The 23,811-nt window shown below is 44.7% G+C and overlaps 1 protein-coding gene across 7 annotated transcripts in view; it reads left to right on the top strand.

The window, feature by feature from the left end:
* MARK2 (microtubule affinity regulating kinase 2) overlaps positions 1-23,811 on the top strand; it is a 227,280-nt gene that overhangs the window by 120,656 nt on the left and 82,813 nt on the right. For all 7 annotated transcript variants that reach the window (XM_075326656.1, XM_075326661.1, XM_075326660.1 and 4 more), the window contains exons 2-3: positions 5,911-6,108; positions 7,983-8,036. In XM_075326656.1, coding sequence (XP_075182771.1) covers positions 5,911-6,108; positions 7,983-8,036 — 252 coding nt within the window. The remainder of the gene's footprint in view (positions 1-5,910; positions 6,109-7,982; positions 8,037-23,811) is intronic.

The raw sequence follows: 23,811 nt of genomic DNA, 5'->3' as shown, positions 1-23,811 counted from the left end.
GTCTAAAATTCCAGCAGAGCATTGTAAGAAACTCATTGATGGTTACCGGAAGCGGTTGTGCGCAGTTATTTTGGCTAAAGGTTGTGCAACCAAGTATTAGGCTAAGGGTGCCAATACTTTTGTCTGGCCCATTTTTGGAGTTTGTGTGAAATGATCAATGATTTGATTTTTGTTTCATTCTCTCTTGTGTTTTTTCATTGCAAGCAAAATAAATGAAGATAATAATACCAAAGAATTTGTGATTGCAATCATTTTCAGGAAGAAACTGAGTATTCTCTGACAGAATTGCAGGGGTGCCAATACTTTTGGCCAGCACTGTAAATATATTAGTGTGTGTGTGTCAATTTAATGATTCATAAAGGAACAGCTAAAATATGCTATTGTTCTAAAGTGAATCCTGTATATAGATGTGAAAAAAGGAATATACACCAAGGGAACACATAAAAACATAGACTTGTCAGAGCCGTCAGTACATGGCTGCTGAGCAGCGCCTGAAGCATGTGCCCAATATTTACTGACTCTTTACAGGTCATCATCTGGCTCCTTTCTCCTCTGTGCATCTTCTAATTTCCTCTGAAGTCTCCCCGCCTGCAGATCCTCCTCCTTATTCTCTGCCCACGCACCGCTCTACAGTGGAGTGACTGCATTGAGAACAACCTTGAATAACTTTTCTCCTCCACCCTCCTTCCCGTCCCTGCTGCTTCACTCTGTGCAATTAGCTCTGTATCTATTACGTTATAAGAGCTATGGAAACCTCATGCCCAGCCCCTATCCGTCGCATATCTTGCTCGGGCTTGTCTTTCATCCGGCTTTACCTGAGTCACTGATCACCCTTGAATTGTTGTATTTCTTACCGGCTGACGGAAAATCTAATCTGAGGCATGAAAATATTTAATTTTACAAAATTACATTCAATATATTAGGCTGTTTTTTATGACCTGATAATAAAAGCAAAATCTAATTCGCATTTGAATTAAACATTAGGAATATTTAGGATATTTTCCAATATTTTTTTCAGGCAATATTTTCAGCATTCAGAGATTTGCTGTCACCTGTCATTATCATTTCACTTCACCATATGTGATGATAATGAGTCTACTGAAAAGTAACCACAAAACAGAGCATTTTAGGATTTTTATAAATGGATAATACAACTATAGGACATAAAAACTTGATTTAATCAATAGGTAATTTTCTGATTACCCCTCAAGAGAAACCTAAAACATGACATGATACAGTTGACAATTTTCTTTCATACTTTGAGTTGCAAAATGGCCTTGATTAAGGCTATGTGTCCACGTTGCTTTTTACCTGCTTTTTTTGCTGCTTTTTCAACTGCAGCGTTTAATGCCGAAATGGATGTGTTCTGCTTTTCAAGCAAAGTCTATGGGAATTTGGATTTCTTGTGCCCACTATGCTGTTCAAACTGCAGCCTTTTTGTTGCAGAACTTTGGTCAAAAACTCAGCTTTGCAGTGCAAAACCCAAATTTCAAAAACAATTGACATGTCAATTGTTTTTGCCATTTGCGTTTTGAACTGCAAAGCAGAGTTTTTGCCCAAATTTCTGCCACAAAAAGGCTGCAGTTTGAACAGCATAGTGGGCACAAGAAACCCAAATTCCCATAGACTTTGCTTGAAAAGCAGAACACATCCATTTCGGCATTAAACGCTGCAGTTGAAAAAGCAGCAAAAAAGCAGGTAAAAAGCAACGTGGACACATAGCCTAATATAGTTTTCACCCTGGCTCCTAGAATGTATCGCAAAAGGACATCCCATGCCTTCTGGCTACCTAGTTTGCATTTGATGACCACTAGATAGCTAGAATAACCACGGTCAGTGTGTGTGTGTGTGTGTGTGTGTGTGTGTGTGGGTGTGTGTGTGTGTGTGTGTGTGTTTGTGTTTTTTATTGGGAGGGTCAACGTTCTGTGGGATTATAGTTTTTGTTTTGTGTATTTTATATACTAAAAGGTTTCCCCACCCACTTTCCTCCATTATCTTGTGCATTTATCTATAACTATATATAAAAAAAAATACAATTTTTTTAATATTCGCATTATTTAAAAAAATAAATAAAGAATTGCTTGCTGTTATTATACACATTAAGGCACCACTAGTGTTTTTGAGTCTTTTTTTTTTTTTTGACAATTAGTACACGATTTTATTTATCCGGACTGAAAATATATATAATAATCCAGTCCATATTTCGCATGTTTTGATTATAATTAAATTGCTTTTGGGTTATCAAAACATCTATGTGATGTGATGAGCGAACACTACCATGCTCGGGTGCTCACTACTTGTAACTACGGTAGTGATGAGTGAGCACTACCATGCTTGGGGGCTTGGTACTCGTAACTAATGATGAGCGGGACTACCATGCTCAAGTGCTCACTACTTGTAACTAGTGATGAGCGGGCACTACCATGCTCGAGTGCTCAGTACTCGTAACTAGTGATGAGCGAGCACTACCATGCTCGGGTACTCAGTACTCGTAACTAGTGATGAGCGGGCACTACCATGCTCGGGTGCTCAGTACTCGTAACTAGTGATGAGCGAGCACTACCATGCTCGGGTGCTCAGTACTCGTAACTAGTGATGAGCGAGCACTACCATGCTCGAGTGCTCAGTACTCGTAACTAGTGATGAGCGGGCACTACCATGCGCAGGTGCTCAGTACTCGTAACTAGTGATGAGCGGGCACTACCATGCTCAGGTGCTCAGTACTCGTAACTAGTGATGAGCGAGCACTACCATGCTCAGGTGCTCAGTACTGGTAACTAGTGATGAGCGGGCTCTACCATGCTCGTGTGCTCGGTTCTCGTAACTAGTGATGAGTGGGCACTACCATGCTCGGGTGCTCACTACTTGTAACTAGTGATGAGCGAGCACTACCATGCTCAGTACTCGTAACTAGTGATGAGCGGGCTCTACCATGCTCGTGTGCTCGGTTCTCGTAACTAGTGATGAGTGGGCACTACCATGCTCGGGTGCTCACTACTTGTAACTAGTGATGAGCGAGCACTACCATGCTCAGTACTCGTAACTAGTGATGAGCGGGCACTACCATGCTCAGGTGCTCTTTACTCGTTACTAGTGATGAGCGGGCACTACCATGCTCGGGTGCTCGGTTCTCGTAACTAGTGATGAGCGGGCACTACCATGCTCGGGTGCTCACTACTTGTAACTAGTGATGAGCAGGCACTACCATGCTCAGGTGCTCTTTACTCGTTACTAGTGATGAGCGGGCACTACCAAGCTCAGGTGCTCTGTACTGGTAACTAGTGATGAGCGGTCACTACTATGCTCGGGTGCTCAGTACTCGTTACTAGTGATGAGCGGGCACTACCATGCTCAGGTGCTCTGTACTGGTAACTAGTGATGAGCGGGCACTACCATCAGGGCTGTGGAGTCGGAGCTCATTTTGGTGGAGTCGGAGTCGGTATAAAATGCACCGACTCCGACTCCTAAAATATATAATAAATTGGGGACAGTAGTGCAATGCAGAATGTGCTGAATATTTTACTAAATAATAACATTTAGTATAATGCTTATATTTAAGTGAAAAATGTATTGTAGTGCAATGTGAACATCAGACATTTAATTATTTTTATGATACAATAATCAATATATTTGGATAGAACATAAAATATACTTATTATTAGAGTACAACTCCAGAACACAAAAAACTAATAAATTGTAAATATGTAATACAATATATATATATATATATATATATATATATATATAATATATATATATATATATATATATACACACACACAAGATAAATACACACACACACGATATATATGTAATCTACTGTATATTACAGTGTATTGCATATTTACAATTTATTACAGTTTTGTGTTCTAAAGTTGTATCCAATAAATATATTTTATGTTCTATCCAAATATATTGATTATTGTATCATAAAAAATCTTAAATGTCTGATGTTCATATACACATGTTCATGTATTACAATACATTTTTCACTAACTATAAGCAATATATGTAGGAGTCGGAGTTGGTGCAAGAGAAATTGAGGAGTCTGAGTCGAAGGTTTGGCTTACCGACTCCACAGCCCTGACTACCATGCTCGGGTGCTCTGCACTGGTAACTAATGATGAGCGGGCACTACCATGCTCAGGTGCTCTGCACTGGTAACTAATGATGAGCAGGCACTACCATGCTCAGGTGCTCTGTACTGGTAACTAGTGATGAGTGGGCACTACCATGCTCGGGTGCTCAGTACTCGTAACTAGTGATGAGCGGGCACTACCATGCTCGGGTGCTCAGTACTCGTAACTAGTGATGAACAGGCACTACCATGCTCGGGTGCTCAGTACTGGTAACTAGTGATGAGCGGGCACTACCATGCTCGGGTGCTCTGTACTGGTAACTAATGATGAGCGGGCACTACCATGCTCAGGTGCTCTGTACTGGTAACTAGTGATGAGTGGGCACTACCATGCTCAGGTGCTCTGTACTGGTAACTAGTGATGAGTGGGCACTACCATGCTCGGGTGCTCTGCACTGGTAACTAATGATGAGCGGGCACTACCATGCTCAGGTGCTCTGTACTGGTAACTAGTGATGAGCGGGCAGTACCATGCTCGGGTTCTCTGTACTGGTAACTAGTGATGAGCGGGCACTACCATGCTCGGGTGCTCAATACTCGTAACTAGTGATGAGCGGGCACTACCATGCTCAGGTGCTCAGTACTCGTAACTAGTGATGAGCGGGCACTACCATGCTCGGGTGCTCAGTACTGGTAACTAGAGATGAGCGGGCACTACCATGCTCGGGTGCTCAATACTCGTAACTAGTGATGAGCGGGCACTACCATGCTCAGGTGCTCTGTACTCGTAACTAGTGATGAGCGGGCACTATCATGCTCAGGTGCTCTGTACTGGTAACTAGTGATGAGCGGGCACTACCATGCTCGGGTGCTCAGTACTCGTAACTAGTGATGAGTGGGCACTACCATGCTCGGGTGCTCAGTACTTGTAACTAGTGATGAGTGAGCACTACCATGCTCGGGTGCTCAGTACTTGTAACTAGTGATGAGCGGGCACTACCATGCTCGGGTGCTCAGTACTCGTAACTAGTGATGAGTGGGCACTACCATGCTCGGGTGCTCAGTACTTGTAACTAGTGATGAGCGGGCACTACCATGCTCGGGTGCTCAGTACTTGTAACTAGTGATGAGCGGGCACTACCATGCTCGGGTGCTCAGTACTTGTAACTAGTGATGAGTGGGCACTACCATGCTCGAGTGCTCAGTATTGGTAACTAGTGATGAGCGGGCACTACCATGCTCAGGTGCTCGGTACTGGTAACTAGTGATGAGCGAGCACTATCATGCTCGGGTGCTCGGTACTGGTAACTAGTGATGAGCGGGCACTACCATGCTCTGGTGCTCAGTACTTGTAACTAGTGATGAGCGGGCACTACCATGCTCGGGTGCTCAGTACTTGTAACTAGTGATGAGCGGGCACTATCATGCTCAGGTGCTCTGTACTGGTAACTAGTGATGAGCGGGCACTACCATGCTCGGGTGCTCAGTACTTGTAACTAGTGATGAGCGGGCACTATCATGCTCAGGTGCTCTGTACTGGTAACTAGTGATGAGCGGGCACTACCATGCTCGGGTGCTCAGTACTGGTAACTAGTGATGAGTCAATGGGGAACTTGAGTATTTTCTGGAAGATCTTGCGGTAAAATGCTCCAGTTTCCCATTGACCTCCGTTATACTCTGTACATGAGTCGTTCCCATTCAAGCATCCGAATGCTCGTTATGAGCTCCGAGCATGATAGTGCTCGCTCATCACTAATCAGTACCCATTTCAGTTATCTTTTTGTTGGCATTGTGTAGCATAGTGACTAAAACCTTTTCTTTACTCTTTTCAGCCTGCGTTGGGTCACGCCGACTCAAAGACAAGTAGTGGGGGCGGCAATAGCAAATCCAATATGGTGAGATGTCGCACCTCCGTTCCAACCTCGGCAGATGAGCAGCCACATATTGGGAACTATCGACTTCTGAAAACCATTGGCAAGGGCAATTTTGCCAAGGTCAAGCTAGCTCGCCATGTGTTAACTGGAAAAGAGGTAAGAACGTATTTTTCTTATTTTGTGGGATTTTCTCTCAATGTAATATATGAATTTTTGGTAAATTTTTGGTGTTACACTCGTTTTTCACCAGGTTTCTGGGAGGGGGTTTTAAGGTCAAAATACTGTAGCATGCGAAGGTTCTCCATCCAAAGAATCAAAAATTAGGTACCTGATGAAAACCTGACCATTATCGTAGCAGTACAAAAAAACAACCCTTTATAATGGATCCGCCTTAGTTGTTACAGATCCTTGAAACCAAGGGTAAGTTACATAGTTTGGCAGGAGATTTACTAACGGCAAACAACAATGTGCCCATAAACTCTAGTGGGAAAACATCAGAGCGCAAGGTGTTCTTTTCACTTTTCGGAACAACCGTATGCAAATAACAATGAATACCATGAGGCGTATAGAAAGTTTTTGGCAGTCTTTGAGACACATATAGGCAAATGGTTGCATTAAGTCATGAGAAAACTATACCCACTTTGTATTCTATGGTTTTACATATCGGCATATAATGGAAAAAAAAAATCAGGCCATTGAAAGGTCTTTAAAAGTAGGTACATACATGATTAATTGTTTATCAACAAGTATGACCACCTCTATAAAAGCAGAAGTTTTGGCAGTTTGCTGGTCTGCAGCATTCTGGCAAGTGTTCCTACAATGCGAAGAAGGAAAGAAGACCTCATCAGTGATCTTAGAGAAGCAATTCTTGCTGCCCCTTAAAATCACATGCACACTTGGCTGACCAAAGCATCGGGCATAAAGATGGATTGATTTGCAGGACTTCGGGTTTTGGACGGAAGCCCCAAAAGGACCACTGAACGGAGATCACAACGCAGTGTGAATGCAGCCTAAGAGGGGCAAAATTCAACTGGCAATCCCTCCCTTCTCTAACATCTGCCAAAATCTGCATCATACGACTGTAATTTAATGCCTACGGCGGCTGCGATAAGCTCTAGTCTCCAGTACCCAACTATACTGAAGGAAACCGCACAATATAGCTCTGTTCAATGTCTTTACATCCAGCCACCGCCAGAGCTTATAACGGATGATCAGTGGGAGTGCCGGTAGTCCGACACCCACAGATCTAATATATACGACATATCCTAGGGAAAGATCATCAATATCTTCTCACTAGACCATCCCTTTAAGCGTGCATGTATATTGGAATTTTTCCTGCCAGATCCTACAGGCAGCAGTTTTTAACGTGCGATTTGTGAATTTACAGACCGTTGGCAAACCAGCTTCTATATTATCATTGTTAACAGTTAGGGTATCACAGGGGTCAGTATTGGGACCTCTTCTAACAAGTACGGATTATCAGGGTTGGTAAAAATGAAAATGACCACCTAACCATTGTAAGTTCATTTGTTTAAAAGGCAAACATGATATAGACTAAGATTCAATCCACAGGAACATAAACCATGAACAAGGCTCTTGGCGAACGTTTGCGTTTCTTATAAAATTACAGTTGTGTTCAAACTTTCCTTAAAAATCTGCTTTGTGCTCCTTTTATTCCTCCTGAACACTCTTGATTGACAAAGGGAATGTTGCCACCCAGTTGACAATTTAGTCAAACATTTCCAGGAGGAACAGCACAATGGTCTTGGGTTATGATTTACATTCAGATTGATATAATAAGCTTCTGTATTTTCCATGGAAGCAGAGAAGATCCCGGGGTCATAAATAATACCGTCACATGACCATATTGCATGATTGCTAAAGGGGTATTCCAGTATGTAGAGGTTATCGCATATGTACAGGATAAGGTTATAACTTCAGTGCACTGGAATACCCCTATAAATTTGTCGACACACAAATTTTATCATTGTGTAAATCACTTAGTCTATGTTGTGTTTTTGTTTTTTTAGGTTGCTGTAAAAATTATAGACAAGACACAACTAAATTCTTCTAGTTTGCAAAAGGTAAGTGGAAGAAGGGGGTTGCTGCTTTTTATCCTATGGATAGGTGACAATGTTCTTTTACTGGACAACCCCTTTAAGTTACAGTAGACAAGCCCTGTGGTCTTTAACCTCTTCCTGAAAATGCACTTATATATACCGTATTTTTCGTTTTATAAGATGCGCCAGATTATAAGATCCACCCCAAATTTAGAGATAAATAAGGTGTGTAAAAAAAAAAAAAAAAAAAAAGGGGGTTGGGGGGTCAATCTCCCGTGGTTTCTCACCGGAGGAGGGGCGGCAGCGGTGATGGAGCGGGGTCACACAAGGCGGCTGGGCAACGGCGATGCTACAGGTGCTGCAGTGGAGGCTGTGCGGCGGATGTCACAGATGCTCTGTGTTAGCTGCGGTGGGGGCTGTGTGGACCAGGGCGGTGTGGCAGATGAGATGCTCTGTTGGCGGTGTGAGCCTCAAAGAAATGGTGCCCTGAGTTGGCGCGTGCGCAGCTGGAGATCTCGGCTCAATGGCCAACCGAGATCTCATATGTGCACGCGCCACCTCCAGGCGCCATTTTCCTTAAGTCCGCTGCTGGGAGATAAATGGGCCAGAGGCCGAGAGCTCCATCTACACACGAGCCGACTGCAAGTACCATTATGGGAAGCTGCACCGCCGACGGAGCATCTCATACCCGCCGTACCGCCCTGCTTCACTTAGCTACCAGCACAGCCCCGCACCGCCGAAAAAGCATCTGATCCGCTGCACCGCCCTGCTCCACACAGACCCCCACCGCAGCCAGCACAGCCCCGCACCGCCGAAAAAGCATCTCACCTACCACACAGCCCCCACCGCACCCAGTATTGCGCCCATTCTCCACCTCCTGGTAAGCTACATTCGCGTTTATAAGATGCACCCCTCATTTTCCTCCCAAATTTTTGGTAGGAAAAGGACATCTTGTAATCCGAAAAATACAGTAAATCCTTTTTGCATTGGGTGAGTATGGGGCAGGCATAGCCCCCTCCTTATACAGTAGGTTATATGGTGGACCCTGTATACCTTGGGCACAGGATAGCAAATGAAGCACCAGGAATATTAATAGGCACACTGTACAGGAGCTTCTTATTAAAACCAGCATAACGCACACCCATTCTAATAATAGTCTTGCATTTAATTTACTGTGTAAAAAAAAATAAAAAAAGTTATAGAAGTGTTTGTTCACCTTTTCGTTACCTCGCCTCCCAGAAAGAGCAAAAATAAAAGCAATCAGAATGGTGCCAATAAAAAATTACAGCTCACCCAGCAAAAAGATGTACCACATAGGGAACACCCAAAAAATATATAGCTCAATAGTGGAATTGCTTTGGGGTTTTTTTTTTCCCATCACTGCTTTCAAATATAAATTATATTTATAATTATATATATATATATATATATATATATATATATATATATATATATATATATATATATATATATTTATTATATATATATATATTTTTTTTGTTTTTTACAATAAGACCATAAATCCTTCATACATCCAGGGCATCAAAAAAATACAGTTGTTGGTCTTAGAAGCTATGAATGAAAATGGCCACGGAGTGAAGAGATCAGGGGTCAATTCACACATTGCACATCTGTTGCATATATTTCTCTGGTGTTTCATTTTATCTAAATGCAGGGTTTGCAAAAACATCCCCATTGAAGGGTATGGGATAGGTGTGCAGTCTGCTGGTTGCTTCGGGGGGACCTGCTTAAGGGGGGTAGAAAAGGATTCCTTTCTTTTTCGCTCCTAATTGGGAGACCCAGACAATTGGGTGTATAGCTACTGCCTCCGGAGGCCGCACAAAGTACTACACTTAAAAGTGTAAGGCCCCTCCCCTTCTGGCTATACACCCCCCCGTGGGAGCACAGGTCCTTCAGTTTTTTTGCTTTGTGCGAAGGAGGTCAGACACGCACGCATAGCTCCACTGTTTAGTCAGCAGCAGCTGCTGACTATGTCGGATGGAAGAAAAGAGGACCCATACAAGGGTCCCCAGCATGCTCCCTTCTCACCCCACTTTCTGTCGGTGGTGCTTGTTAAGGTTGAGGTACCCATTGCGGGTACGGAGGCTGGAGCCCACATGCTGATTCCTTCCCCATCCCCATTAGGGCTCTGGGCGAAGTGGGATTTTACCGGTCTCCAGGCACAGAGACCGTGCTCCATCCGCAGCCCCTGGAGAAGCCGCTGGATTTGGAGCTGAGTATCGTCAGGGACATGGCCCTGCTCCGTCAAGGTACTCTGTGTCCCCGTGCATACGCGCGCACACCGCAGCATTGCTGGGTGTGTTAGTGCGCCGGGGACATCAGCGCTGCTGCGCTTGTGCCATTTCCTCACTTCAGCTTAGCTGAGTGGGTAGACTCGGGGAGAACGGTCGCGCCGGCCGCTGGGACTGCGACGCGGCTGGGACTTGTGGTGCGCCGGGGACTTCCGCGCTGGCCGTGCATATATCACGGCCGCGCTTATTACTACAGTCCCCGGCTTTTGCGGCCTAGTTCGTTCGTTCCCGCCTCCGCACCTGCCAGTCAGGAGGAGGGCGGGACGCTGTACAGAGCATCAGCGCTGAGGGCTGGAGTCTTTTTTACATACTCCAGCCCTCACACCAGGCACAGTAGGACGCAGTTTCCCGCTCTTTGTTTGTGGCACGCCCACGGTCCGCCCCTCTTCACAGAACGCCGGCAGCCATTCCTGCCTGCACGCTGAGCTGCAGAGGGGAGACGGGGAGACCCAGACACGGGATTCTACGGCCTCATACCCGCTGTTCAGCGGGCGGTAAGCAGCCCTCAAGGGCTCACCCCCACTTGTGCCGTTTGTATACTGAGTATTTTGTGTTTGCAAATACTTTGTACTGTACGGTCGCTGGTGATTCTCGGCTATATACCCTCCTAGATTACAAGGAGGCAACAGCATGTCGTCCGCAAAACGCAAGGGTGCCAAGGCACAGACATTATATGCTGCCTGTACCGCATATGGGGCTGCTCTACCGGCAGGTTCCACTGACCCCCATTGTGTGCAGTGCTCGGCCCCTGTGCAACTTGCACAGCCGGGGCCTCTGCTGGACGTGACCCAGGGTGTACCACCTGTGAATGCTGTCCAGGTGACAGGAACGGAGTTTGCAGCTTTTGCTGACAGATTGTCTATGACCATGTCAAAGATTCTTGAAACATTGCAGTCTAGACCAGTAACTCAGACCATGGACACTGTGGCATCATTGCTCCCTGGTCCCCCTCAGCTGGCACACTTCCAAGCTCCGGGGGTGTCACATGCACCCCAGGGTGACGATTCTGACTCAGACAACAGTCCCAGACAACCTAAGCGGGCTCGTTATGAGGGGCCCTCAACTTCGTCTCACTGGTCAGGATCCCAGCGGGACGAATCTATGGGTGATGAGGCGGATGTAACTGATCAAGATTCTGATCCTGGGTCCGCTCTCAATCTGGATACACCGGATGGTGACGCCATAGTGAATGATCTTATAGCGTCCATCAATAGGATGTTAGATATTTCTCCGCCAGCTCCTACTGAGGAGGAGGCAGCTTCACAGCAGGAGAAATTCCATTTCAGATACCCCAAGCGTAAATTAAGCACTTTTCTGGACCACGCTGACTTTAGAGATGCAATCCAGAAACACCACGCTTATCCTGAGAAGCGGTTTTCTAAACGGCTTAAAGATACACGCTATCCTTTTCCCCCTGACGTGGTCAAGGGTTGGACCCAGTGTCCCAAGGTGGACCCTCCAATCTCCAGGCTTGCAGCTAGATCCTTAGTTGCAGTAGAAGATGGAGCGGCACTTAAAGATGCCATTGACAGGCAGATGGAGCTCTGGCTGAAATCCATCTATGAAGCTATTGGAGCGTCGTTGGCGCCAGCTTTCGCAGCCGTATGGGCACTCCAAGCTATTTCAGCTGGGCTTATACAAGTCGACTCGGTCACACGTACATCTGCCCCGCAGGTGGCACCATTGACCTCTCAAATGTCTGCATTCGCGTCTTACGCGATTAATGCTGTCCTGGACTCTACGAGCCGTACGGCGGTGGCGTCAGCCAACTCCGTGGTTTTGCGCAGGGCCCTGTGGTTGAGAGAATGGAAAGCAGATTCTGCTTCCAAGAAGTGCTTAACCAGTTTGCCCTTTTCTCGTGACCGATTGTTTGGGGAGCGTTTGGATGAAATCATTAAACACTCCAAGGGTAAGAACTCATCCTTACCTCAACACAGACAAAACAAGCCCCAACAAAGGAGGGGTCAGTCTGGTTTTCGGTCCTTTCGAGGCTCAGGCAGGTCCCAATTCTCCTCGTCCAAAAGGACTCAAAAGGATCAGAGAGGCTCAGATTCTTGGCGGACGCAGTCACGCCCAAAAAAGACAGCAGGAAGAACCGTTACCAAGACGGCTTCCTCATGACTCTCAGCCTCCTCTCTCCGCTTCCTCGGTCGGTGGCAGGCTCTCCCGCTTTGGCGGCATTTGGCTGTCACAGGTCAAAGACCGTTGGGTGAGGGACATTCTGTCTCACGGGTACAGGATAGAGTTCAGCTCTCGTCCTCCAACTCGTTTCTTCAGAACTTCCCCACCGCCCGACCGAGCCGATGCTCTGCTGCAGGCGGTGGCCGCTCTAAAGGCGGAAGGAGTGGTGACTTCCGTTCCTTTTCAGGAACAAGGTCACGGTTTTTACTCCAATCTGTTTGTGGTGCCAAAGAAGGACGGGTCCTTTCGGCCCGTCCTGGATCTAAAATTGCTCAACAAACACGTAAAAACCAGGAGGTTCCGGATGGAATCTCTCCGCTCCGTCATAGCCTCAATGTCTCAGGGAGATTTCTTAGCATCAATAGACATCAAGGATGCTTATCTTCACGTGCCGATTGCGCCAGAGCATCAGCGTTTTCTACGCTTCGTTCTAGAAAGCGAACACCTGCAGTTCGTAGCGTTACCTTTCGGGCTGGCAACAGCCCCTCGGGTTTTCACCAAGGTCATGGCAGCAGTAGTAGCTGTCCTGCACTCGCAGGGTCACTCCGTGATCCCGTATTTGGACGATCTACTTATAAAGGCACCCTCTCAAGAGGCATGCCAACACAGTCTGAACGTGGCACTGAAGACATTCTCCGCCAATGGGACGGGAAGTCGACGTCACTCGACAGGGATGTCTCCCTCTCTCAGGCAACCAAGGACTCTCTCCGATGGTGGCTTCTTCCCACCTCATTGTCAAAAGGAAAGTCGTTCCTACCCCCATCCTGGGCGGTGGTCACGACAGATGCGAGCCTATCAGGGTGGGGAGCAGTGTTTCTTCACCACAGGGCTCAGGGTACGTGGACTCAGAGAGAGTCCACCCTTCAGATCAATGTTCTGGAAATCAGAGCAGTCTATCTTGCTCTGCGAGCCTTCCAACAGTGGCTGGAGGGCAAGCAGATCCGGATTCAGTCGGACAATTCCACAGCGGTGGCGTACATCAACCACCAAGGGGGAACACGCAGTCGACAAGCCTTTCAAGAAGTCCGGCGGATTCTGACGTGGGTGGAAAACACAGCATCCACCATATCCGCAGTTCACATCCCAGGCGTGGAAAACTGGGAAGCAGACTTTCTCAGTCGCCAGGGCATGGACGCAGGGGAATGGTCCCTTCACCCAGACGTGTTTCAGGAGATCTGTCGCCGCTGGGGGATGCCGGACGTCGACCTGATGGCGTCACGGCACAACAACAAGGTCCCGGTTTTCATGGCACGGTCTCACGATCACCGAGCTCTGGCGGCAGACGCCTTAGTTCAGGATTGGTCGCAGTTCCGACTACCTTATGTGTTCCCACCTCTGGCATTATTGCCCAGAGTGATCCGCAAAATCAGGTCCGACTGCCGTTGCGCCATTCTCGTCGCTCCAGACTGGCCAAGGAGGTCGTGGTACCCGGATCTGTGGCATCTCACGGTAGGACAACCGTGGGCGATACCAGGCCGTCCAGACTTGCTGTCTCAAGGGCCGTTTTTCCATCTGAATTCTGCGGCCCTGAACCTGACTGTGTGGCCATTGAGTCCTGGGTCCTAGGGACCTCAGGTTTATCTCATGATGTTGTTGCCACCATGACACAGGCTAGGAAACCATCCTCCGCCAAGATCTACCACAGAACGTGGAAGATATTCTTATCTTGGTGCTCTGCTCAGGGAGTTTCTCCCTGGCCATTTGCATTGCCTATTTTTCTTTCCTTCCTGCAGTCTGGGTTGGAAAAAGGTTTGTCGCTTAGCTCCCTTAAAGGACAAGTTTCTGCGCTATCCGTATTCTTTCAGAAGCGCCTGGCGCGACTTCCTAAGGTACGCACGTTCCTGCAAGGGGTTTGTCATATCATTCCCCCTTACAAGCGGCCATTGGAACCCTGGGATCTGAACAAGGTTCTGATTGCTCTCCAGAAGCCACCTTTCGAGCCTATGAAGGAGATTTCCTCTTCTCGGCTTTCACAGAAAGTGGCTTTTCTGGTGGCGGTCACGTCTCTTCGGAGAGTGTCAGAGCTGGCGGCGTTATCTTGCAAATCGCCCTTCCTGGTGTTTCACCAGGACAAGGTGGTACTGCGTCCAATTCCAGAGTTTCTTCCCAAGGTGGTATCTTCCTTTCATCTCAATCAGGATATCACTTTACCATCTTTGTGTCCGCATCCAGTTCACCAATTTGAAAAGGGTTTACATCTGTTGGACCTGGTGAGAGCACTCAGGATCTACATTTCCCGCACGGCGTCTCTGCGCCGTTCGGATGCACTCTTTATCCTGGTCGCTGGTCAGCATAAAGGGTCGCAAGCTTCCAAATCCACCCTTGCGCGGTGGATCAAGGAACCAATTCTACACGCCTACCGTTCTGCTGGGCTTCCGACTCCTTCTGGACTGAAGGCCCATTCTACCAGAGCCGTGGGTGCGTCCTGGGCATTACGGCATCAGGCTACGGCTCAGCAGGTGTGCCAGGCGGCTACCTGGTCGAGTCTGCACACTTTCACCAAGCATTATCAGGTGCATACCTACGCTTCGGCGGATGCCAGCCTAGGTAGACAAGTCCTGCAGGCGGCGGTGGCCCACCTGTAAGGAAGGGCTGCCTGACAGCCCGATCGCGAGGTATTATTTTACCCACCCAGGGACTGCTTTTGGACGTCCCAATTGTCTGGGTCTCCCAATTAGGAGCGAAAAAGAAGAAGGGAATTTTGTTTACTTACCGTAAATTCCTTTTCTTCTAGCTCCAATTGGGAGACCCAGCACCCGCCCTGTTTTTCTGAGGGTATTTGTTTTTCGGGTGCACATGTTGTTCATGTTAATAACTTACGTTCTCCGATATTGTTTATCGGATTGAATTTGTTTTTGAAACAGTTATTGGCTTTCCTCCTTCTTGCTTTTGCACTAAAACTGAAGGACCCGTGCTCCCACGGGGGGGTGTATAGCCAGAAGGGGAGGGGCCTTACACTTTTAAGTGTAGTACTTTGTGCGGCCTCCGGAGGCAGTAGCTATACACCCAATTGTCTGGGTCTCCCAATTGGAGCTAGAAGAAAAGGAATTTACGGTAAGTAAACAAAATTCCCTTCTTTAAGTTTGGTGATAAGTGACAGGACATAATACAAGATTTCTCTGCTACTTAGTTTTATTTGAAGCATCAGGATATGACGAATATACAGTTAGGTCCAGAAATATTTGGACAGTGACACAATTTTCGCGAGTTGGGCTCTGCATGCCACCACATTGGATTTGAAATGAAACCTCTACAACAGAATTCAAGTGCAGATTGTAACGTTTAATTTGAAGGTTTGAACAAAAATATCTGATAAAAATTGTAGGAATTGTACACATTTCTTTACAAACACTCCACATTTTAGGAGGTCAAAAGTAATTGGACAAATAAACCAAACCCAAACAAAATATTTTTATTTTCAATATTTTGTTGCGAATCCTTTGGAGGCAATCACTGCCTTAAGTCTGGAACCCATGGACATCACCAAACGCTGGGTTTCCTCCTTCTTAATGCTTTGCCAGGCCTTTACAGCCGCAGCCTTCAGGTCTTGCTTGTTTGTGGGTCTCTCCGTCTTAAGTCTGGATTTGAGCAAGTGAAATGCATGCTCAATTGGGTTAAGATCTGGTGATTGACTTGGCCATTGCAGAATGTTCCACTTTTTAGCACTCATGAACTCCTGGGTAGCTTTGGCTGTATGCTTGGGGTCATTGTCCATCTGTACTATGAAGCGCCGTCCGATCAACTTTGCGGCATTTGGCTGAATCTGGGCTGAAAGTATATCCCGGTACACTTCAGAATTCATCCGGCTACTCTTGTTTGCTGTTATGTCATCAATAAACACAAGTGACCCAGTGCCATTGAAAGCCATGCATGCCCATGCCATCACGTTGCCTCCACCATGTTTTACAGAGGATGTGGTGTGCCTTGGATCATGTGCCGTTCCCTTTCTTCTCCAAACTTTTTTCTTCCCATCATTCTGGTACAGGTTGATCTTTGTCTCATCTGTCCATAGAATACTTTTCCAGAACTGAGCTGGCTTCATGAGGTGTTTTTCAGCAAATTTAACTCTGGCCTGTCTATTTTTGGAATTGATGAATGGTTTGCATCTAGATGTGAACCCTTTGTATTTACTTTCATGGAGTCTTCTCTTTACTGTTGACTTAGAGACAGATACACCTACTTCACTGAGAGTGTTCTGGACTTCAGTTGATGTTGTGAACGGGTTCTTCTTCACCAAAGAAAGTATGCGGCGATCATCTACCACTGTTGTCATCCGTGGACGCCCAGGCCTTTTTGAGTTCCCAAGCTCACCAGTCAATTCCTTTTTTCTCAGAATGTACCCGACTGTTGATTTTGCTACTCCAAGCATGTCTGCTATCTCTTTGATGGATTTTTTCTTTTTTTTCAGCCTCAGGATGTTCTGCTTCACCTCAATTGAGAGTTCCTTAGACCGCATGTTGTCTGGTCACAGCAACAGCTTCCAAATGCAAAACCACACACCTGTAATCAACCCCAGACCTTTTAACTACTTCATTGATTACAGGTTAATGAGGGAGACACCTTCAGAGTTAATTGCAGCCCTTAGAGTCCCTTGTCCAATTACTTTTGGTCCCTTGAAAAAGAGGAGGCTATGCATTACAGAGCTATGATTCCTAAACCCTTTCTCCGATTTGGATGTGAAAACTCTCATATTGCAGCTGGGAGTGTGCACTTTCAGCCCATATTATATATATAATTGTATTTCTGAACATGTTTTTGTAAACAGCTAAAATAACAAAACTTGTGTCACTGTCCAAATATTTCTGGACCTAACTGTATAATAATAATATATATATTATCATTTTTTATATACGGTATATCAGTGTTGGCACCCTTGAAATTGTTCCAGAAAATTAAATATTTCTCCCAGAAAATTATTGCACATTTTTTTTTTATATACTTTTATTTCCTTTTGTGTGTATTGGAACAAAAAAAACAAACAAAACTGAGAAAAATAGGATATCATTTCACACACAACCACAAAAATAGTCCAGACAAAATTGTTGGCACCTTTCCAAAATTGTGGCTAAACTACTTAGATTCAAGCATGTGATGCTTGTTCAGACTGACCTGTGGCAAGTAACAGGTATAGGCAATAAGGAAATGACACCTGAAACCAGATATAAAAAGGGGAGTAGTTGATTCAATCTTTGTATTGTGTGCCACACTAAGCATGGAGAACACAAACCGGAGAAGAGAACTGTCTGATGACTTGAGAACCAAAATTGCTGAAAAATATCAACATCTCAAAGTTACAAGTCCATCTCGAGACACATTGCCACAGTGGGCAATAAAATCAAGTAGTTTACAACCCACGGCACTGTAGCTAATCGCCTTGGACGTGAACAAAAGATAAAAATTTAAAGTTTGCAAAGCAGGATAGTCCGGATGGTGGATAAGCCGCCCAATCAAGTTCCAAAGAAATTCACTCCGGGTGCATCAGTGTCAGTGCGAACTATCTGTCCACATGTGAATGAAATTAAACGCTATGAAGGAGACCCAGGAGGACCCCACTGCTGACACACACATTAAAAAAAAAGCTAGACTGCTGTTTGACAAAATGTACATGAGGAAGCCGAAATCAGAGCTTTTTGGTAAAGCACATCATTCTACTCTTTACTAAGAACTGAATGAGGCCTACAAAGAAAAGAACACAGTACCTATAGTCAGATATGGTGGAGGTTCAAAGATGTTGTAGGGTTGTTTGTCTGCCTCTGGCACTGGATGTCTTCACTGTGTGCAAGGCATCATGAAATCTGAAGATTACCAAAGGATTTTCAGTCACAATGTAGTGGCCAGTATCAGAAAGCTGGGTTTGCATCCTAGGTCAGGGGTCTTCCAGCAGTACAATGACCCCAAACATGCTTCAAGAAGCCCCGAGAAATGGATGCAAAGAAAGTGCTGGAGAGTTCTGAAGTGGCCACCAATTATATTGGTATTTTTGTGTTGTGCCAATACACATAAAGGAAATAAACCTGTGTAATTGCATTCAATTTCAGGGAGAAATACTTCATTTTCTGGAACAATTTCAAGAGTGCCAACACTTTTGACCATGAAGGTCCATGTTTTTGCCTGTTTTCGATCTGTTAGCCCGTTTTTCCTCTTGGGTAATACTTTGCACTGTTAGGAATATCTCTTTTTAACTTGTGTTCACTAGGTTTTTGCAGACATTTGGAGCACCAGCAAAATATTTAGTCTGGTATATTCTAGAGACAGGAGTACGGTAAATGCCAGCAAGGGATCATTTACAGTTACTAATGCAACCATAGGGGAATGCATAGTGAGGCAATAGTCTCCGAACGCTTGAGAATAACCGCAGTTGTCCCTTAAGACGATAGAGCAGAACTTCTGTCCGACCTGGAGTTTTCCCTTTTGGTCGGCGCTCTTCTCCTCTATACTGACGTCCCCAGCCTCTGCTGCCTGCTTCATAGTGGAGACTGTGTGCATGCCTTATACAAGGTGACAACACAGTGTCCGGAGGCCGTTTTCGGAAGCCGCAGTCTAGAATTATGTTGACATTTATACCTTTGTGCTGTTTCCACAATTTTCAAAGACCTGTAATGTCATGGCTGAATATAGCTACACAACCGCTGATGATTTCTGGGAAGTGGTCCCCCATCTGGAAGCTTACATGAGAACGGATACAAACCATAAACCAGATTAGCAGCATACACAATACCAGACCATTGAGAATATGGAGGCAATCAAGGTCGCGGAGCCAAAATTTCAGGGCTTAGGACTTGTAGGATGGGACCTGTGGTGTCACACTTCAGCATTCACAGCAAAAATGGGGTTTTGGTCCTATTCCAATGTCCCCACCCCTGAAAATTCTTTCCATGACCTCCATATTCTCTTCACCTCCATAATGCACGAGAATGGATTTGAACCTACGATATTGCTTTATTACTAATCATACTCCATCTGCGGTATCAAATTTGGATCTGGATATAGTCATGGGAAAAACAATCACTTGGGCATAAGCTGTACCTTCTTGAGTGCTCCTCTACACTTTAGTAATTTGGAGTATATTTTTGAACCTGGCCCGAGACAGTCTGAAAGATGCACCTCTTAATGAATTTGGTGCTGAACTCTTGATAAATGCTGGTCCGGATGAATTCCCCGTTTTGTCTCTTAGGTCTTATTTTTTAAGGCTAGAGTTGTACACATGAATGTTAAAGGGGTTGTCCACAACTTGCACAACCCCTACGAAGGGCAGTTTCACACATCCGGCATTTCACCGGATTGCCGAATCCATCACACTCCAGTACAGTGTTAATACTGTACAATGGCATTGCGGCAACCTCCAGTCACATGCAGTCATGTGACCGGAGCATGTGACTGGAGCTTTCTGCGATACCATTGTACAGTATGAACACGTTTCACACATCCGGCGAAATGCCGGATGTGGGACACTGTCCTTATTCACCTTGTTCGCCCCCATAAAAATAAATAAGCCTTTACTCGCTTCCGGTCCGGCCGCGGTTCCAGCGATGTCGAAACCTGCGTTCCCATGACCCATGTGATAGTGTTATGACATGTGATCAATCAGCGCCCGGTTTCTGTCTCCCCGCCTTCTGACATTTGAGCAGGATGTGAGCGCTGCACTCACTTCCTGCTGAAATGTCCAAAGGTGGGGTGAAGGAAGCTGGTGATGATTGTTATGACACGTGAACCTCGCAACCAATGTCACATGGGCCTCGGGAGCGCGACTTTAGACATCACTGGAACCGCGGCCGCGTTGGAGGAGAGTATAGACTTATTTAATTTTATGCGTTGAACAAGGGGAATGAGTAGGGGTTGTCCAAGTAGTGGACAACCCCTATAAAGATTGACCTGTGTAAAATGCTCTTAATTCATTAAGAGGAACATAAGATTTTAATGAATAATGCGGAATTCACGTGTCCAGTAATCATCCGGTAGAACGGACCCAGCAGCAATCAATTGGCAAAAAGTATTTCAAACACAACTTTTTTTTTTTTTTTGTCCATTTTGAAAAACTGTTTTTTCATGAGCCGGTTGCTGTTTCTCCATCCGTTGTTCTTGCGTTTTGTAAAGGATCTATTTTTTGCTTACTTGATCAGTTTCAATGGAAGATAAATAGCAATCCGTTAACTGATTTGTTTTCCATAAACTCCTATGTTAAAAAAAAAAAAAATGGATCCTGCAAAAGTAAATAAATATTTTTCAAATCGAAAAAGAAAATTTTGTTTGCTTATTTTTTTTGCCAACGGATTTGTTCTAACGGAAGATTACTGGACATGAGAAATTAACTTCAGTCACGTCTTATCACTGGAGTGTGCCTCTCCAGAAAGGGCAGATTTGCTTCTTCACGTCTCACTTAGCCTCGTCCCACTTTGATGGAGCTGAATGAAACTAGTGAGAAAACGCCAACAGTTGTAATTTTTTTTTTTTGCGCAAAAATTTGCAAATTTAAAGGAATTTTACAACCATATTCTAGCAAAAATGCCATCATAATTAGGACCCATAGTGTTGTTTGTAGTTTGTTCCCAGTTTTTGTTGGACCTTTCATCAGTTGTTGTGACTCTGCGATGTGCAACTTTAAGCAATACAAATGGAAATCGATAAGGGTCCTCCTGTCACCACGACTGATTATCTGTTTGTAGTTACCACAGAGCCTCTACTTAATTATTTACATAGCTTTCTATACCAGTATGAAATACTCCGTACAACCATTGCTAAATGTACATCTTGCTGTTAAATGGAGTAATTAACAACAAGGTCTGAAACAAATCTTCACTGTAAACAAAGTTCAAGACAACATTTGTGGAGTAAAAAAATACTCAACAAAAAAAACAGTGATTTCAATATATAAAATTAGTTTATTAAGTAATTATTATAAAAACATGCATGTCAAAATTCAAAAAATAGTAATGGTGCTTCAAAACACGAGGGACGATCTATAAGCAATATAATGACAATAATTAGTGCACAAAATTACATATGGAGCCGACTTGTTTGTTGTATTAAAGATAAAAAACAAAAAATATTTGTTTCATTCTATATCATTTTGAAAAAAAACATACTAGAGAATCTTTAACCCCTTCAGCCCCCGGGCACTTTCCGTTTTTGCGTTTTTGTTTTTTGCGCCTTTTCTTCCGAGAGCCGTAACTTTTTTATTTTTCCATCAATCTTGCCATATGAGGGCTTGTTTTTTGCGGGACGAGTTGTACTTTTAAATAAAACCATAGGTTTTACCATATATTGTACTGGAAAACAGCAAAAAAATTCCAAGTGTGGAAAAACTGCAAAAAAAGTGTGATCGCACAATAGTTTTCGGGATGTTTTATTCACCGTGTTCACTATATGATAAAACTGATGTGTCATTGTGATGCCTCAGGTTGGTGTGAGTTTGTAGACACCAAACATGTATAGGTTTACATGTATCTAAGGGGTTAAAAAAAATTCACAAGCTTGTCCAATAAAAGTGGCACACGTTTTGCACCATTTTCCGAAACACGTAGCGTTCTTATATTTTGGGATCTATGGCTCAGTGATGGCTTATTTTTTGCGTCTCCAGCTGACGTTTATAATGGTACCATTTTTGCGCAGATGCTACGTTTTGATCGCCTGTTATTGCATTTTGCGTAAAACTTGCGGCGACCAAAAAACGTAATTTTGGCGTTTGGAATTTTTTTGCCACTACGCTGTTTACCAATCAGATTAATTGATTTTATATTTTTATCGGGCATTTCTGAACGCGGCGATACCAAATATGTGTATATTTTTTTATTTTTTAGGCCTTTAATTTTCAATGGGGGGAAAGGGGGGTGATTTGAACTTTTTAGGTTTTTTTTTTTTAAACTTTTTTTTTACTTTTTTTTTTCTTATTTTACTAGTCCCCCTAGGGGCTATAGCGATCAGCAATCCGATCGCTATTATCTATCTGCTGATCACAGCAATACAGCTGTAAACAGCAGATTCAGTCACTTTGTTTTTCCCTCTGCTCTCGGCCGAGTGAAAACGAAAGTGAAACTTCGTAGCTGCAGGCGTCATCACATGACCCTGTGCTACGATGGCAACCACCGATAGTCACGTGATAACACACGTGACTTCCGGTGGGGGCGGCGGTAAGTAAAAAACATGGCCGCGCGCATTTAGATATTGCTGCCAGACTTTGGCAGCAAGATTTAAGGGGTTAATGGCTGCGGGTGGAAGCGATTCCACCCGTGGCTAGCAGGCATGCATGTCAGCTGTTAAAAACAGCTGATATGTGTGCCGATCCACGCCGCCCGCCCGTGGCAGGGGGCGGGGCTTAACGGGACACAATCCTGGACGGATAGATCCGTCCAAGGTCGTGAAGGGGTTAAAATATTTTTACAGTGAAACTGATGTATCCAGGGAATAAGGATGTGTAATGAGAAAAGGATATTGTGACTGTATGAATAAAGAATAATATTAATATTGGGAATACGTATCAATCCAATAAAAGGCCTGCCAGCCAATTCTTACAAAGTGTAAGTGCAGAATAACAAAAAAGGTGAAAAAGTGAAAAAAAATATAAAAATAAAAAGACACAACAGTCAAAAAAACGCTATATCAAGCAAAATCAGTGTAAAAAAATTTGTAATAAAGAAGCACAAAGTGACTGGTATAAAATATTAATGACTCTGAATTCACAATAATAAATTGGTGTTTTGAAGTACCATTACTATTTTATGAATTTTGACATGCATGTTTTTATAATAATTACTTAAACTAATTTTATATATTGAAATCACTGGTTTTTTTGTTGAGTATTTTTTTACTCCACAAATGTTGTTAAATGGAGTAGTGTAATCAAGATGTCACTTACCTTCATACATACCTGGAGAGTCTATACTGACCAATAACGCAGGTGGTCAATCCAGAGAACCCTGTTAAGGCTATGTGCGCACGTGTGCGCTCTGCACCGCACCGAAAATGTGCACTTCAGAGCGCAGCTGAAAAGCTCCGTTCTGAAGCGCCTGGTGCCTGCAGAGAACGTGCGCTCTGCCTGCTGCCTCTCCCTATAGACAGCATGCAGAACGCACGAAAGAAGTGACATGTCACTTCTTAGAACACAGCGATTCGGCAAGCAGCCGAATCGCTGCGTTCTAACATGCCACGTGCGCACGTCTCCTGCACAATCTCCATAGACTGTGCAGGGGACGCAGGGCGCATGCAGTTACGCTGCGGTGCAGAACGCAGCGTAACTGCATGTAATTACGCAACGTGCGCACATACCCTTACAGTTCAACCATGCGTGTAGAGCTAATGTGACCCATGAT

The sequence above is a fragment of the Anomaloglossus baeobatrachus genome, chromosome 10 (assembly GCF_048569485.1).
Source record: "Anomaloglossus baeobatrachus isolate aAnoBae1 chromosome 10, aAnoBae1.hap1, whole genome shotgun sequence".
NCBI lineage: Eukaryota > Metazoa > Chordata > Amphibia > Anura > Aromobatidae > Anomaloglossus > Anomaloglossus baeobatrachus.
This window is presented reverse-complemented; position numbering and strand designations above follow the sequence as displayed.